This window comes from Cladophialophora bantiana, assembly GCF_000835475.1.
Source record: "Cladophialophora bantiana CBS 173.52 unplaced genomic scaffold supercont1.2, whole genome shotgun sequence".
In the NCBI taxonomy this organism is placed as follows: Eukaryota; Fungi; Ascomycota; class Eurotiomycetes; order Chaetothyriales; family Herpotrichiellaceae; genus Cladophialophora; species Cladophialophora bantiana.
In genome coordinates, this window is record NW_015971576.1 from 1,295,788 (window position 1) to 1,312,549 (window position 16,762).

General features: G+C 50.7%; 7 protein-coding genes across 7 annotated transcripts; 4 read left to right on the forward strand and 3 right to left on the reverse strand.

The window, feature by feature from the left end:
* Window positions 1–385: 385 nt before the first annotated feature.
* Z519_01470 (uncharacterized protein) lies at window positions 386–2,141 on the forward strand (the record flags this gene model as incomplete). The annotated part of the gene is made up of 5 exons (XM_016759227.1): window positions 386–749; window positions 814–940; window positions 1,075–1,460; window positions 1,528–1,735; window positions 1,811–2,141. 5 exons carry the CDS (start codon window positions 386–388, stop codon window positions 2,139–2,141), a joined length of 1,416 nt encoding a protein of 471 aa, XP_016624555.1.
* A 1,656-nt stretch (window positions 2,142–3,797) lies between these two features.
* Window positions 3,798–4,256, forward strand: Z519_01471 (uncharacterized protein; the record flags this gene model as incomplete). The annotated part of the gene is made up of 1 exon (XM_016759228.1): window positions 3,798–4,256. The coding sequence occupies one exon, from the start codon at window positions 3,798–3,800 to the stop codon at window positions 4,254–4,256; it is 459 nt and encodes a 152-aa protein (XP_016624556.1).
* Window positions 4,257–5,043: 787 nt separating this feature from the next.
* Window positions 5,044–6,980, reverse strand: Z519_01472 (uncharacterized protein; the record flags this gene model as incomplete). The annotated part of the gene is made up of 3 exons (XM_016759229.1): window positions 5,044–6,164; window positions 6,217–6,849; window positions 6,905–6,980. The coding sequence occupies 3 exons, from the start codon at window positions 6,978–6,980 to the stop codon at window positions 5,044–5,046; spliced, it is 1,830 nt and encodes a 609-aa protein (XP_016624557.1).
* Window positions 6,981–7,750: 770 nt separating this feature from the next.
* Z519_01473 (uncharacterized protein) lies at window positions 7,751–9,258 on the forward strand (the record flags this gene model as incomplete). Its single annotated transcript, XM_016759230.1, has 2 exons — window positions 7,751–7,862; window positions 7,937–9,258. 2 exons carry the CDS (start codon window positions 7,751–7,753, stop codon window positions 9,256–9,258), a joined length of 1,434 nt encoding a protein of 477 aa, XP_016624558.1.
* A 1,044-nt stretch (window positions 9,259–10,302) lies between these two features.
* On the forward strand, window positions 10,303–12,370 carry Z519_01474 (uncharacterized protein; the record flags this gene model as incomplete). The annotated part of the gene is made up of 6 exons (XM_016759231.1): window positions 10,303–10,441; window positions 10,493–10,673; window positions 10,741–11,396; window positions 11,468–11,759; window positions 11,851–11,988; window positions 12,106–12,370. The coding sequence occupies 6 exons, from the start codon at window positions 10,303–10,305 to the stop codon at window positions 12,368–12,370; spliced, it is 1,671 nt and encodes a 556-aa protein (XP_016624559.1).
* A 910-nt stretch (window positions 12,371–13,280) lies between these two features.
* On the reverse strand, window positions 13,281–14,442 carry Z519_01475 (uncharacterized protein; the record flags this gene model as incomplete). The annotated part of the gene is made up of 2 exons (XM_016759232.1): window positions 13,281–14,239; window positions 14,361–14,442. 2 exons carry the CDS (start codon window positions 14,440–14,442, stop codon window positions 13,281–13,283), a joined length of 1,041 nt encoding a protein of 346 aa, XP_016624560.1.
* Window positions 14,443–15,338: 896 nt separating this feature from the next.
* On the reverse strand, window positions 15,339–16,708 carry Z519_01476 (uncharacterized protein; the record flags this gene model as incomplete). The annotated part of the gene is made up of 9 exons (XM_016759233.1): window positions 15,339–15,381; window positions 15,435–15,695; window positions 15,765–15,858; window positions 15,911–15,989; window positions 16,049–16,065; window positions 16,127–16,210; window positions 16,274–16,340; window positions 16,415–16,594; window positions 16,652–16,708. 9 exons carry the CDS (start codon window positions 16,706–16,708, stop codon window positions 15,339–15,341), a joined length of 882 nt encoding a protein of 293 aa, XP_016624561.1.
* Between the last annotated feature and the right edge of the window lie 54 nt (window positions 16,709–16,762).

Genomic DNA, 16,762 nt, shown 5'->3' on the forward strand with positions numbered 1-16,762 from the left:
GTCCGCTCCTAGATATGGATTCAAATAGGCAATGGATGCCCTAAGACTAACTCTGGATTATCGGATTCCCGACCCCGTGGGCTAATTGCCTCGAAGGAACTGTTCCACGGATACTCCGTACTATGTAAATGTCTCCATACACTCCGTATCGTTGAAATGGTCTCCGATGCCGGCGACGTTTTCCCGGGAACACTTCTTTACTCGTATTCTTGGTCTCTAAGTACGAGTCTGTCGCTGGTCGAAAATCTAAGTCCTGCAGGACAGCTCGTTCTCACCGTCTTTTGAGTGGCCAGGCTACCTATACATAAGCGTTTCCGTATCTGAATGAAAGGCCACCTATACGTACAAAAGTTCTCTTCCCTTGCCCATCCTGCAACAAGCTGCCATGCCATCGCCAAGAACCAACAAGCCTGCTACTCAGCTCCGGCAGATTCTGGCACTACTCTCGGTCGCCGTGGAGAATCTGGCGTCCGAATGGGAATCATCTCCGAGTCAGGACACTAGCAGCACCATGTCACATGCCGAGTGTGATGCCGTCAAAACCATTATTGCCTCACTGGGCTCGCTGGAGAGCCTTGTTCTAGACCCTCACACTCGCCTGCTGAATTTGTCCATGTCTTACCTTGTCTCACGAGCGTTGCATATAGCTGCCGAGCATGAGATTGCGGAACTGCTTTCCCAGGACACGAACGACGGGGTCAGCGCTGCCCATCTCGCCAGGGTAACTGGCATAGAAGAGGGAAAGTTATGTATGTTCGCAGAGATCTCCATGACGTCGAATAGCCTCGCTGAGCGAAGTCACCCAACCCCTAGGCCGAGTCATGCGAACGTTGACTTCACACCATATTTTCCAAGAGATCAAGGAAGGGTGGTTTGCCAACAATCACATCTCTCAAGCTCTTGTCAGTGATGCCGCGTTTCAAGCCAATATTATTATGAAGTAAGTTTTGCTCTTTTATCTCTTTTCTCCCTCCAGCAACAGCAAGAAAAAGGCAAGAGGCAACCACTAAAAACTAGAAATGACATGTCAATTAAAGGGCAAAAATAGTGGAATATCTTTTTGACCGTTCGCAGGGGCCAGTTGCAGTATCGCGTCAGTGACTTTCTCCCTCAAGCATTGGCGAATCCTGCAATTCGAGATAGCTACGACCCAAGGAAGACCGCCTTTCAACAGGCCGTGGGGACGAAACTGTCCTTGTTTGACTGGATGAACGAGATGGTGCCTAAATTCGACGCGAACAGGTGGCCCTGGAGTCTGCGTAGGCACACTTGCGAGGAGGACGGTGCACCGCTTTCACCCCGTGATTCAGGCCAGAAGATGGTGCCTCGGCCCGAGAAGCAACTCTTTAACCTTGCAATTAGTGGTCAAGGCAGGAGCACCGAACAGTATTGCGTTCTTGACTTCCCTTGGAAGGATCTTGAGGACGGCGCAACTGTCGTGGACGTTGGCGGCGGGATTGGTAAGTCCCAAATTTCCCGCCCTATGTGAGCTGTACCCGTAAACACCGTGTATTAATACTTGGACAGGTTCATTTTGCATGCAACTCCACGCCCACCATCCTAGTCTGAGGCTCGTCATTCAAGACAGGGAGCATGTGATTCAACAAGCAATTGCAGTATGGGAGACGAAACACCTTTCCGCCATTGCCGAGAGTAAAGTTAAACTAGCTGCGCATGACTTCTTCAAGAAAAACCCGGTCGTCGGTGCTGAAATATACTGGCTACGATACATCATGTAAGCCGTTCCCTTTCAATTTCTTGGATCATTCTCCAAATGCCCCCGGCTGATGTATGTGATGCACACATCTAGCCACGATTGGGCCGATAATGAAGCAATCGCCATCTTGTCACGGGTTGCAGAGTCGATGAATTCCAACTCTCGCGTGCTGATCGCCGAAATATTGATGTACACCACGATACCCTCGCCCAAGCTCAAGTCAGCCCCTAAGCCATTGCTGGCGAATTATGGCCAGGCAATGAGTCCTGCCCATATGATGGACTTGAACATGATGATGATGACAAACGGAAGAGAAAGGACACCGGCTGAGTTTGAGCGTATTGTGCAAGAAGCTGGCTTAGTGTTGGACAAAATCTGGGAGTGCCGAGGGCCATTGAGCATCATTGAATGTCGGTTAGCATGATCGCACGGGCGAGGGTAAGTCGTCCCAATCTGTGAGCCTGAAACCTGAAACCCGTAAGACGATCAGCGAGATAGTCCAAAGTAAATTGCGCTATGGTGTAATTACCAGGGTTAACCAGGCACACCAAGAAGTGGAAAAAAGGAAAGGGGGGAAAAACTTGTTGTCAGTTTAAGAATGCTTGGCGTTGGAAATGCACTAGCCGTGTTAGCCACACTAGTCGCGCTAGCTGCGCGATCCAGTCACTAAGCTCACTAACGCCAGCTACTAAACAGCCGCCGCACTCTTACAGTACCGGGTACCGACTTGTACTGGGTAGGTCTTACATTTCAAGGCCTTGAGGTGAGTTCGTTGTTTGGATCCCTTCACCTTCCATCCCTACCTCTTTTAATACCTGAACACGAAAACTCTGGCGCGATTTATATTTTTAACTCTGCTGCCTGCTTCCTTAGCGAACGGAGTCCGGAACAAGGCGGGTTTGTTGCCCAGACCAGTCACGTGGCAGTCCGGGGTTGGCTCGGAGAACGTATTCCCATACGAAGAGGGGCGAGGAGGATTTCGTTGATCAATGAATTTCCTTCTCATTTTCCTTCTTGACGATCCTCCTCTTCTCATTGAAGCCCATTTACTCGCCGGGCTCCCAATCTTCCTCAAATACAGTTGGGTGAAATGGCACTTGGCCTAGGTTTTGTTCAAATACAGTGTGGCGCACTTCCTGGTTTCTGCGAACACGGATCTTCGAGATGCCTTGCGTCCCGAAAATCCGTCGAACACATATCAAATCCAGAAACGGATGCAGTACATGCAAGAAGCACCGAGTTCGGTGTGACGAGTACAAGCCAGAATGCACGAGATGTCGCCGTCTAAACCTCAGTTGCGGGTATACGGAGCAGTCCTCGCAGCAACATAGCCAGCAGAGGCTCCCATCTCCAAACCATGAAAAGGCAGTGACCGTGGTATGCCCTGCTCTAGCACATCTTCCCGATGTCCAACTTCGGGACCGTTGCATTTTCACCCACGTGGCTAGGATGTGCCACCGCCTAGAAGAATGCCAAAGCCATGAACTCTCCTTTGGGACACTTGTGCTGCCAGCGTAAGTCTGCCATGATCGTTATCCCTATCTTAGAACCTGCCTGACCTGAGACAGAATCCTTAAAATCGCAGTCTCGTACGATTTTGTTCTACATAGTGTTTGCATGCTTGGTGCTCGCCATATGGCCCTGCTCACACGTTCGGCATCGATGGTATATGTGGAATATCATCACAGAGGGGTAGCTTTGAAAGGCCTTCGTCAATGTTTGGAGAACTTCTCTGATGAGCATATTGAGGCAGTAATTGCTGCTTCGCTTTTGCTTTCTTGGCAGGCTCCTAAGAGGTCGCCCACTGGTCTCTCATTCTTTTAATCGCATGCTGACGAAGAGATAGTGACGAATATGCGCATACTATGCAGGGGATCTGTTCGGTCTGGACTCAATTCCGCCATGTTAGGATTACTTTAGCTAACTCGTTAAGCAGGTTTTGCATCAAGTAAAAGCCGAGAACTGCCGTTCTACCTTTTCGTATCTCCTTCTTCCGTCGAAGAATACTGAGGTCGCCGTTCAACTAGCACAGATAGATCCTGACATTTCGCTTGACCGAGCCGAGCGGGTTATATCTGAAATGCAGCAAACCCTGGGCAGATCCGAGAGCTATAGGGGTATCAGTTTAGGAATTAAAGAACTCAAAATCTACATCACCAACTTGCGTATGCAAGGTTCGAATCCACCATCGACGCATCGGCAGTTGACGACACTATTTCCCATCCGAAATTGGATGTTTTGGATCCCCAATGCCTTCGAACAGCTGGCACAAAAGGATCCTTTCACGATGCTTTTCTTCGCCTGTTACGAGATGATTCATCTGGCAGTCGCTCCTCTGCTGCCGGCTGGAAATCTACCTCTTGCCTTGTCAATCCGGCCCAAATTCATTGAGCGAATCAATTGCGAGTTTTTGGTTCTTGCAAAGTCTGTGATGGAAGCCAATCAATTTCCTTTGGAGGATGTGGCTTCCACCCTACAGCTTTTCAGGAACTTGATGGCCGGCCCGCTCCGATACGCCAAGCTGTACAATGGCCTCTGAATCAATTAAGGCTTTTGTCAAATAACTATCCCTGTCAAATGTCCTGGTTGCATGAATCTACACATTTATGTGCAGATAAGTGTGGGTTCTGGAGCATGTCCCTCCCAATCAGGTCTCCTTAGGAGAATCAGGAAATAAAATCCACAAATCTTTGCTCACCCGGTCGGGAGTTGCGAATCTCCTAAAGTTGACTTTCTTGTACACAGCTGCTTGCTGCTCGAAATTGAGGGATTTTCGACATCCCAGACAGGCTTCGGTGCTTTTTTTCCCCCCTGGCGAGCCGAATCCACTGGGGCGTGTTAAGCAACATTGCACAGACTTGAGAATACATGCAGCCTTTACTATACAACCTTTTTCTGGATGACGCAACATGCTTATCACCGGCTTCGCCTTGATTGGAGCATACGAGCACCACGTATTGTGGAACTAAAGCTTATCATCTGCACCACGTAGGTGCTGGCCTATTCTAGTCGTTGGCACGCGGATACAATTGCCTACTTTTGCGGGTTATTGAGCTGGAAGGGAAGAAACCTAATCCATAATTTTTCCTAGAGAAGTGAGTGATATTGCCACCCTTCGAAATTTCGTATTCAGAAACTGTGAGGATCAGCATCGCGAACTACGCTGCTCAATACCGACTCCAAGATGCAGGTGGACTCCAACGAAAGGCCAACCTCGAAGATTCTAGTGACTCTCTAGCTAGAAAGTGACAACGGTCGAGTCGTCCTTGCCAACCAGGGCTAGTCCCAAGGTTCCATCAGTGTATGAGCAACTCTCGCCCTGACGTTCATGGGAGGAGGGTGATGCCAGTAAAGGTGCCCGCATTGTCTTCGTACACCTTGACTTTGTTGGCACCATTGAAGTCGGTCTTCCAGAGAGTGCCGCCCAAGTCAGCGACAAAAATGGCATTATTTTTGCGATCTAACTTCAACCCGATGGCTTCATGAAAATTCCTAGCGATAATCTCATGTTTCGGGAAACGAGCGTATCCACCATTGACCGTCTCCCCAGCAGCACTGAGCTGAGATCTGTTCAGACTGTTTCCAAATGGGATTTCTCCTCGATCGGTCCAGAATAAACTGTTCGACTCCTCGTCGTACTCCAGATCAATGGGTTCTGGGAGCTTGTCGAAGATGACTCGAACATCAGTACGACGTGCTGGACTCTGAGCCGGGGGCATATCGATGTTGGCACTGAAGATGCGCCCCTTTCCGCTCTTTGGCGGTCCCTTTTGCGTCCAGAAGAATTTTCCCAGCTTTGGAACGACGGTCATGCCCACGCACCACTTGGTCTGATCGGCCCGCTCTTCAGGATTTTCCCAGACCCCGGTCTGCACAATGACCTCGAAATCGGATCCGTCCAGATTGACTCTTACAACGCGAAGACCTTCGCGGTCGGATATGTAGAGTTTGCCAGCCAACTCATCGACCGCGATTTGTTTTGGAGTGTGGACACCGCCGCGGGGAATAATAACCTGCTGATCGTTTCCGTCAAGATCACATGACAGAACACGTCCATCATTGCTGCCGAATGTGCCCATGTCTGTGTAGTAGAGACGCCCCTCCAAAGGATTGAATGCAATTCCGTCGGGAAAGCCGGCCCCAGATACTAACGTCTTGACGTTCTTGCCCTCCTTGGAGAGTTTCACTAGCCTGCCCTTGCCTCCGATATCACGGGGACTTGGACTTCCTTTCAAGGAGCTTGGAATACCCAAGTCTAATAAAACGATCCCTCCGTCGGAAATTCCCTGGGGTGTCGGGGGATATAAGCCACCTTTGGAGCACTTGTTACCCAGTTTACCATGTTTGAGGTAGTTTTCCTCCAAGAAACCGATCGTCTTCTCCGACGGAAGACCTCTCTCGTGAACATAATGTTGTTCGATGAGAGTGACGGTGTCGAGGCCGACTTCTGCAATGGGGGGTCAAAGGATGTTTGAAACCGACGCATGGGGCAAACTTACGATCCATCATGCGACAAGGGGATATCTTCGAACCCCAAAACAAGTACCACATGCTGTCGATCTCTTCTGGTGTCGAAACTCCCTCTGCCAGAATCGTGAGGACTTCTCGTTTAATTGCGGCCCAGACTCGGTTGAAAATAAACCCGGTTGACTCCTTCCTGGCGATGAAGGGAATCAAAGCGGCTTCTCGATGACGAGCGGCCAGAAATTGGAGGATTTCTGGATGTGTATAGCCGTCCGTCATGATCTCGACCAGGCGGTTTTCCGGAGGCATGAAATAATGTGTGTTGAGGATGCGGAGCTTTGTGTCCTCATCGACTTTGTCTAGCATTTCGCTGGACTTGTACGAGGAAGAGTTGGATGCCAAAATGCAGTCAGCAGGCGCCAGCTTCTGGAGCAAAGCGAAAGTCTCGATTTTCAGATGGAGATTCTCCGGGACTGCCTCGAAAACAATCCAAGCATCCTTCACGGCAGGGTCCAGGTCGGCGAATGCTTGAATAGTTCCTGGTGTCTTTCCTGTCAACTCGGCGTATTGCTGAGCGTGTTGCGTGACATAGTCGACGGCGTCTTTGCGCTGTTGAGCGCCTGGGTCTCGTACGGTGACATTGCACCCGGCTGCTGCCCAGCAGCATGCTATCCAATGTGTCAGTGCGATCCATCGGTAAGTTATGTGCAGGCCTTTTCTCACCAATTCGCCTGCCTAGGACTCCGCCGCCGAGAACGGCGACTGGTCTATGCTCGTAGTTCTTTGGAGGATTCCACATATTTGTTGTAGCAAGAGAGAGAGAGTCAATGTAGATTGTTTAGAGTGTCCTTTTCGCCGACCTTCAGGGCCCTTTAAATGGACACCAGCTGCTGCTGTCGTGTTACACATAATGCCTCAAGCAGATAGTGGTGGACCAATTCAAATTGAACCTTGCAGAGGCTGAATTGGGGTAACTGAGGGTCGATGACGCCACACAGGGATTGAGGACTGAACCCGCCTGTGAACCGCGTACAACCAACTAACGTTTTGCGATAGTTTTAGCTGGCAGGGGCAACAGCCTTGACACTTGCCTTGTACGTGGGTCTCACGCTAAGCAAATTCAACCTTCCTAGCGCCATCTATACGATACGTCCGTTAGACACTAAACCCACAGCGGGAATGGCAAGCCAATTCTGTCCAGATTAAAGATTCGAAATATTGGGATCTATCTCGGGCCCTGGAACATTTCAAGGGGCGATCGGCTGTGTCGGAGCCTTTGGTTGCCAACAATCCACGACTCTCCACCACGGATCAGCATAGTTGCCTGAGCAATATGGAACAAAATGCGTCGGAACCCAGGAGAGCGACAGCTTTTTGACGCAAGTCACGTCCATTCGATAGAGGCGACATATAAGGCTCAAGGAAAAAGACATTCATCTTCGAAAATCATCCATCTATTGCATCTCCCCGTGTCGTCAAGTTTGATCTGCGACAACTGTCGTTCTTCGTCTCTGAGCCAAAGGGTCGTTGTCTAAGGGTTTCTCCCATTACCTAGCGCACTCAGAAACCATGGGTCTCCAAGCAGATCGAAAGGGTAGTGAAGGCCTCAAGGAGTTCTCGGTCAAAGATGTAGCCAAACACAACACTAAAGACGACGTATGGATCACCATTCACGGAAAAGGTACACTATTTTATTCCTCCAATTTCCCAGCAATTGCCGAATGACATTATGCTGATCGAGCCCCAAACTCATAGTCTACGATATCACAAACTATCTCGTCGAACACCCTGGAGGTATCGAGTCCCTCATAGAAGTCGCTGGCCAAGATGCGACGGAAGCATATGAAGATGTGGGCCATTCCGATGACGCGAAAGAAATCATGGCTCCTTTCCTGCGCGGGACAATCAAAGGTGCTTCTAAAGTTGCCCAGAAGCCACAAAGGGCTGCGGTGCCTCAAAACCAACCCACAACCCAAAGGAAAGAGGGCGGTTCTAGTTCTCTCTTGAAACTGAAATACCTCCCCGTGGCCGGCGGCCCTCTTGCACTGGGACTGGTCGCCACTAGAAATCTGCCGCAATGGAGTCTACGCAGCCTCAATCTGGGAGTGGTGAAGGCTATCAAGCTCAACAGATCAGACCTCCTGGGCATTGGCGATGGCGGGTTTGTGCGAGGATTTGTGGTGGCTTTGACCCTGTCTCTCGCCGTATTCGCCGGCGTTGCCATCAAAGCCTCTCACGCAGCCAGCATTAAATCTGGGTTTCTGGGCTACCCAACACATATCAAGGCCGTCGCGACACCCACGCATCACCCCAAGGGATTCCTAAGCCCTAATACGTACCAAAGCCTCCCGTTGATCAAGAAGGAAATTCTGAGCGGCCTGAATCTAGTGAGGTTGACATTCGAACTCCCCTCGCCAGACATGGTGTTGGGGTTGCCTATTGGCAAGCACGTCGCCATCAAAGCGAAAGTGGGAGACCAGGTTGTAACACGCTCATACACGCCGATTTCCAATGACCGTGATCCTGGAGTGTTGGTGCTGGTCATCAGGATCTACGACGACGGCCTTCTCACGGGTGGCTATCTTTCCACGCTCAATGTGGGCGACGAAGTCGACTTCAGAGGACCAAAAGGCGCCATGAAGTATCGTAAAGGCTATGCCAAGAAGATCGGCATGGTGGCTGGTGGTACTGGAATCACTCCGATGTATCAGTTGATCCGGGCGATCTGTGAAGATGATACAGATACAACCGAAGTCAGCCTTGTGTACGCAAATCGCGCCGAGGACGAGATTCTTCTCCGAAGTGACCTGGACCGATGGGCAAAGGTCTATCCGAAGAACCTCAAGGTCTGGTATCTCCTCGACAACGCCCCTGTAGGTTGGAAGTTCGGTACCGGATATGTCACAAAAGATATCCTCATGAACCGGATGCCTCTGCCGTCAAACGACTCGGCGTCAAAAGTTTTGCTATGTGGACCTCCAGGTCTCATCAACGCGGCAAAGAAGAATCTCGTGGAACTGGGTTGGCAGAAGCCGGGCGCTGTTAACAAAATGTCCGACGACATTTTCTGTTTCTGAGATGTGGACAAGGCTGGGCGCTCGTGGATGGAGGCGCGACTCAATAGTTCTAGTTGTCGAATAAGATTGCTCAATGAATTTGCTCTCGATTATCCGTGCATTCGGCGTGAGATGACAGGGACATCATCCACTCAGCCGTGAAGTCAATCTCTGTGTATACATCGGCTATCACTGAAGAATGGTCAATCTGTCTATGAATGGCATTCTGTGACTATGCACTCTGGCTGGAAGGCTGCAAAACGCATGGTTGGGGCCAAGGCGGCATGTCGGTCTTTTAGTCACAATTAGAGGCTAGAAATCTGGGTCCACAGACCCCATCCAGATTCAAGCACTGCAAAGAGCGAGATCCGGCTTCTCTTCGAGTAATGCATGCATTCATCATTGTATCAGCCATGTCGATGTCAATCGGCATCTTCGTGTCGGCGGTTGGCGAGACAGGATCTCAAGACGGGCCGAGTGCCGAAAAAGTGGGCGCATATCACGCTATATTTCTATACGACGGGCTCCACTGGTTTGACTCCTTTTTCAACCACGGATACAAGTTGCAGCCTGCGACTGAACGCCTGCGACTGAACGCCTGCGACGAACCAACTCCGAACGAGAAGATTGTCGGTATGCACGGATCTGCGTAGCTTATGCACCGACCGATACTCCACTCTGGCCTCGTAAGCGACTTTGCTGCGAGTTTCACTTGTCTTGGGATACGACGCGATGTTGAAACGAGGATTTCCCTCAAATCGGGGCTGCCTATCTGGAAATTTTAACGTTGTTATTTCCCTCAGATTTGCGATAAGGAATATGTTAAGTGGTGGAGATTTTGGAGGTGTCGCTCGGGTTCGATGCCCACCGAACCATCCAGCATCGCTGCAAGAGTGTTGCTTGCTTGCCTCATGCCGAAGTCGTTAATATGCCTCACGGAAGTACATATACTCTTCTCTGGCGGCAAAGATTCTGGCCAGGCCTTCTTCCAACACGGTTTTCTTTTATGCAGCTGGGACTTCGCAATCGTCGAGCAGGGGCTGTTGATTGCACTGATCAACAAAGATGGCCGTCAAGTATTTTTACCTCTTCGGGGAGGATCCTTCCGAGACGCGAGAATTACACCTTGACCCTCAAGTCCAACAAGAGTATGAAGACATCCGACATCTGATCGCTGAAGAATTTGCAATCATAGAACCTTCAGGTACAACAATAGCGGTGCCTCTACATCATGATCTCGCTAATTATCTTCCAGGCATCGATCTCTCTATTGATGGCGAGACTTTAACGGATGTGAACGATGTCCTTCATGCGAAATCGCCCATTGCCATCTCTATCGATGGCAAGCGGATCAGAGATGTCCCAGGACCCAAAGGATATCCATACCTAGGCAACTACTACGAAGTCTACCCTGACCATCTGGGAAACCATCAACGGTAGGTGCATTGTTATTATGATTCCAAAATATCAAGCATGCTGACCATGCAATGTTCCGGCAACTAGTCTTTTTGAACAGTATGGCTCAATTTTCAAGACCACCAACATGGGGAGCACGGTCTACGAAACCAACAGCCCTCAAATCGCGCAGCTGGTGTTTTCGGAATCCCAATATTTCAGCAAAGAGATCACGCCATCCCATCCCCTTTACGGTATTAAAGACCAGACGGCGGGCGTGTTCCTGGCAGACACCAACACCGAGGCCTGGAGGCTGGCTCATAAATTTCTTCCCCCTGCCTTTTCACCAAAGGCTGTCCGGCACTACGCTCCTCAGATGCAAAAGACGGTCGAATCTGCCTTTAAAGTCTTTGACGAGCTCGACGAGCTCGGAGAGGCGTGGAACGTTTACCCCTACATGCTCAAGCTTGGTTCGCAAGCGGTCGGCAAGTTGACCCTGGGCGTGGACTTCAACCACTTCCACTCGGTGGATGCGCCGCTCAGCCGCATGGTTCTGCTGATCGCTCAGCTGCTCGAGTTGAACAAACGAGTCACCTCCAAGGGAAGTTGGTACTCGTCTCTTCCCTTCGGAGAACCCAAGGAGTTGCGCAACTGCAGGAAGAATATCGATGACCTGGTGGAGGATGCTCTTCACAAGATGGCCCCGAATGGGGTCGAGGATCTCGATCTTCAGGACGCCGCCCTGAAGGCATCGTGTATTGCCGGTGCGACCTACGTTCCTCCAAGTCCCCATTCTGAAGGTCCGCGCGAGAAATTAACGTGTTGCATACAACAGACTACGCCATGCGCGCCATCGATCGACAAGGCGAGAAACTTCCCCGGGAATATCTCAAGTCCTCCCTGGTGGTCGCCACTGCAGCTGGATTCACCACCACGTCTAGTCTACTGTCCTGGCTGATCTTTGGCCTGGTCAGCTATAAAGGAGTGCAGGAACGGCTCCTGCAAGAGCTAATAGATAACGACATTGACGAAAACACGGTTTTTGACGCCGACACCATCGGCAAGCTGCCGTATCTTGAAAACTATGTCAAGGAGATGCAGCGTCGCCACAACCCCAGCTTCCAGCCGTGAGTACTGCTGTCCGCCCACACCAGGGAGAAAGAAGAAGAAACATGGCGGTTCCAATGGATTGCTGACACACCAAGTTATGGGCTTCAGTGGACGAACAGCACAACAGGACGTTATTCTCCCTGGCGGGTTCAAGATTCCTCGCGGCGGCGTGGTCATCCCGGCATTGCACCACATCCACAACAATCCCGAACTCTGGGACAACCCGACCAAGTTCGATCCAGACAGGTATGTCAGGCCCCTAAACATCAAGAAACCAAAAAAACCCAAAACCCAAAACCCCCAATTTTGGCTGAGCTACCATCAAGAAACTGACCCTTGTTGATTTCCCTGGCTTTGTCTCAGATGGAACACGGACTCGGTCAAGAACAGACACAAGGCAGCGTACATCCCGTTCGCGATGGGCCCGCGAGGCTGCATCGGCTTCAACTTCGCCCTGCTCGAGGTCAAGGTCTTCTTGCCTAAGCTGGTCTACCGCTACAAGTTCGTCCGCGAAGGCGACGACCCCATCCAATACGACCCGATGTTCCAGCTGATCCGGCCTCTCAACCTCTACGTCCGCGCCGAGAGGAGGCGCAAGTGGCCCGCGAAAAGCGAAGCGTGTGCATGATTGAGCCCACACACGGCACACACCACTCAGGATGCTAAGGTAAGGTAAGACTACCATTTTTTATTCTCGTTTTGAACACGAGCTGAGAGTGTCGAGGAATAGCTGAGAATTGGGAAGCGGTGGCGGGCTCTCGAGAAAGGCTAATAGGCAGGTAGGCAGGCAGACAGACAGTCCATCTTCCTGTCTGAAAGGAACATGTAGATAGTCAATCCCTTAGGTAGGCAGGCACGGACGGCCCAAGGGGTCCTAGACCTGGATCTGGATCTGATACTCCGTCTCGATTCCGACGCTGCCGTCCTACGGTCTCGGAGTTTCAGGATTTCAAAGGGGAAGTTTTGTACGGAGGTTGACATCTGCGACCGTGCGCATAGTCAACTACAACGGGGACCATTGAAATCTGCGCAGGGAGACATAGTGTTTCGAGGCATCATCATGATCTTTCTTGAGCTTGATCTCGATCTACCCTTTCTCACTTCCACCCTAACTCCGTCGCCGTATCCACTAGTCCATTCTCACATGACGGATCAAGCAAACCCATTCTTGCATGAAACGGATCAAATACGCCCAGAATCTGACCACTGGGTAGTAGCTAGGCGGCTATACCCTACTTGAACGTGGCATGCAGGTGAGTATGTCACCCGATTTGGAATCACATCAATGCATGTCTATAAATTAGCGCTCTTGCGAAGGTGCAAAACGGTATGCTGACACTTCTCTGCGCGGTGAAGTCTGGGTCGCTGGTGGCCTCAGGTAGATCCCACGGGCCATGCTGCTGAAGGGGCCCCATGTCCCCAAATACCGCCCTTGCCATCATCATCATGTCTACCGATGCGATTTGATCTATCTTCTTCGCATGGCTTGCTATTCACCACTCGCCGCTCCACCACACACGTCCGATCATCTCGGCTCGTCAAAGATTCAAGTCCACTGCATCCCCCTTCTTTAACTGACCGAAACACTTCTTCCACAAGTCATTCTCCTCACCTAGGAAATAATGCAAATCCACCTCGTGCATGCCCGCGTCCTCGTCACCTTGCATGCCTTCCAACTGTGCAATCACATTTCCCAGTCCGAATGCCTTGCCGACGCTCTGCGTCGTGCCCGCCTCTAACATGACATGCACCACGTGGACATGCAGGTGGTAGTACGTGGGTTGGTAGTGGAGGTAGCATTTGACCTCGTCGGCCTCGACCTCGCCGGGAGGGAAGACTTTTGCGGTGGCGGCGGCGACGATTTGTTCGCGCATGGTCTTAAGCCAGGGGATGTGCTTCTTCTTTAAATCCCTCAGGGACCAAATATCCCTCCTCTGCACGAGCGCAAGCAAATGCATTCCCTCGACGGTTTTCCTGTCCCAGTTCAAATCCGGTAAGAGTAGAAAGCCCGTGTTGGAAGGAGAATCCCAATCGACTCGCGCAATCACATCTTCTTGCTCCGTGCGGCCTTCGAGGATATTGAAGACCCAGTCGAGCCGGCCGGCTGCGCGTTGACCAGTTATGTATGGTTTTATATACGTCGAGTAGATGTGTGGTGTTTCCGTGACCATACGCACGCGCTGGGCGGAGTACTTTCGGATATGCTGAGCTGAGCATGGGTAGATCAGGTTGACTTTAAAGTCTGGGATGATGGACAGTGAAGATGTCGAAGATGACACGGATAAAACGCGGGTAGCAGATGAAGACGATTCAGTAGATCGGTTCGCCAGGTACCATCTGTAGATGTCGTTGGCGCCAAGATTGGTGGTATTGATGAGAGATTTCAGAAGCAGCGACACGAGCTCCGGCTCCGTTGGGAATGCGGCCCGTTCAAGCGTGACAAGTGCGGGTATATCAGCGATGGTGCCCAGCAGGGAGATCCGTCGCCCATTTTGGTCTACGTCAAGATTCGGTCAGAATGAGTGTGACCAAACGGAAAGGTAGTTGATCTATTTAAAAGTAACGAGTGACAACGCTGTTGGTCAGATGCTATACTAGCGAAGCTGGTCACATCTCACCTTGATTGAGGACCCTCTCGAGTTTGAATCGAGGGACGAGTGATTCGGCCTCGGCCTTTGTTTCCGGCTGCGGAGTAGACATGATGCATCACCTGAAAAATTCGGAGCGTGGGGCTCCAAAGAGCTGCGTTTCATATACAGAGTCTCTTGAATGATGCACGCGGCTGAAAGCGGCCGGGAAACAGTGCCGGCTTTTGTGTCTTCAGCGGGCACAATGACTGCCAGTTTCAATTCTGAAACGGCAGAAATATGTGCTCTCAACGTAGATCAAGGATTCAAAGAGTTGGAGCCGAGCACCATATTGTTCTAAACGTCTGATTCTTGGAGTTTGCGGACGCGAGAAGAAGAAAAAGTTAGAGTTGGTGTGGTGCCAAGGAATGACGGGCGACCCCTGAACGAATCTCGTCGACGCAGCCTGATGACGTCGGCGAAGGGCGGACGAGGCTGGGCGAGGCTGGGCGAGGCTGACTTTCTACTTGGCAAGGGTTGAATGCGTAAACAGGAAACGATGAAAGTATTCCGTACTCCGCACAATTGACTGCGAGGCTAGTCAGACAACCCAAATTGGACGAGACAGATGCGAACAATGGAAATTTATTTCCACGACTATGGCAATTGAGACCCAAACAGTCTCTCGGCGTTTCTTCGAGCAAACACCGCTCTATTGGCACTTGAGGAGCATAGCTCTGCCAGTATGTCTCGACAAACTCCCCATCCTTGATCGGGATCAAAATATCTTCAACCATAATCACGATCAGTTGAGCACTTCGGTAGATCAGGTTCATGGCCTGAATAAGAATCCTCTTCTCATTCTCCTCCAGATCCGCCTGGTCCATGCACCGGAAACCGCAACAGATGCAGACAACAGCAATTTTTCAATTCATGACCCTCTGCTCCGGCGAATTTCCAGGCTTTACTTCGGTCATCTCAAAGGTCTATTTTGCCGTTCTATAGAAGATTTCCCCAGCTTTTCCAACGTCACAAATGAACAGGGAATCTCCTTCTAATTTTACCACCATGCCTAGATTTCGGATTAGAGAGCAACATTGGCGAGAGTCCACAATGATACGGTACCTGTAGAACGCCATCGGAATGGGAACCATGATCAAGGCCAAAAACGACAATAAGGTATTCCCCCAACCCAGGCCCAGGCTCTGATAGAGCGGAGGCGCCGCCAGCGGTAGAAATGCCGCGAACAGCGAACGCATAACTGTTGGGGCGGCAACAGCGGAGGCAGCATGAAGGGGAAAGGCATCGACCATATATGTCTGAAACGGAAGGAAGATGCCTAACATACCAATACCATAAGGCACGGTGCCAGTAATAGCCGAGAGCCTGCAGAGAGGAGTAAATCACCTTGAACCAGCGTGACAAAGACACTTGAGTACTCTGGCAAGCACTTACCAGTGAGAATGTTTGTCTGTTACCCAGCCATACCATATCAGAGACATCGGGAGCATGATTCCACAGTATGGTGTCGTCGCCAATCTCATTTCGGCTGAAAGCGGTCAGTATGACATTGGACGGTGTAGAGGGACGGTGTTCTCTACGCTCGAATAATCCATTGTTCGTCGTCATGAGCTTCACGACCTGTGCGTCATTGAATCTGATCAAAGCAAACAAAGCGATCTAAGGAGGTTTGGCTGTTAGAAATACTTCACACAAGGGGCAAGGCGGGTACGGCGCACAAATGTCCCAAGTCCCACTGCGAAAATGGTCAGCCTGAGACAATGACGGCGGTTATGATAAGAAAGGTGCAAGCTCACGTCCAAGATATGAGAGGCCGGTGAGCTGGAGGGACCAGCCATACGCTTCTTGAAAAACCGTCGGAAGGGTAGTGAACATGAGGTCTGCGGCACGGTCAGTTCGGGAGCCAGAACTTTGTCACGAGTGCAGGAGATCGGAACACCCACACAGCAAGCCATAGGCCGTCGCAACATAGATGCTTATAAACAAGACGATTGGGGATTTGGCCAGGAGCTAAGATCAAAATCAGCCAGCATCTGGATCATGGGATTGGCTGGACTCAACTTCAGTGGCCTTATCAGGCTGACTTTCAACAGCTCATGAGCCGGCATCCGGTTTTGAACTGCTGACACTAGCTCGGATCTCCCGAGCGTCTTTCTCAACTTTCTGACCTTCCGCTCCAGAAGGACAACAGCGTTGGATTCTTGCATGAAGAACGTGATTATGGCAGTGGAAGATCCAGCACACAGCACGAGGATCCAGTACGCCTGCATCGATGTCAACAAACGCCCTCCCCAGTTTCAATACGGAGCAAGATGCCGAACCCATCGCCAACTAAGATATTCCGTGATGAACCCTCCACAAATTGGTCCGACTGCCATTTGCATCAGTGTTTCCGCGCAAAAAAAAAAAAAAAAAAAAAAAAAAAAAAAAAA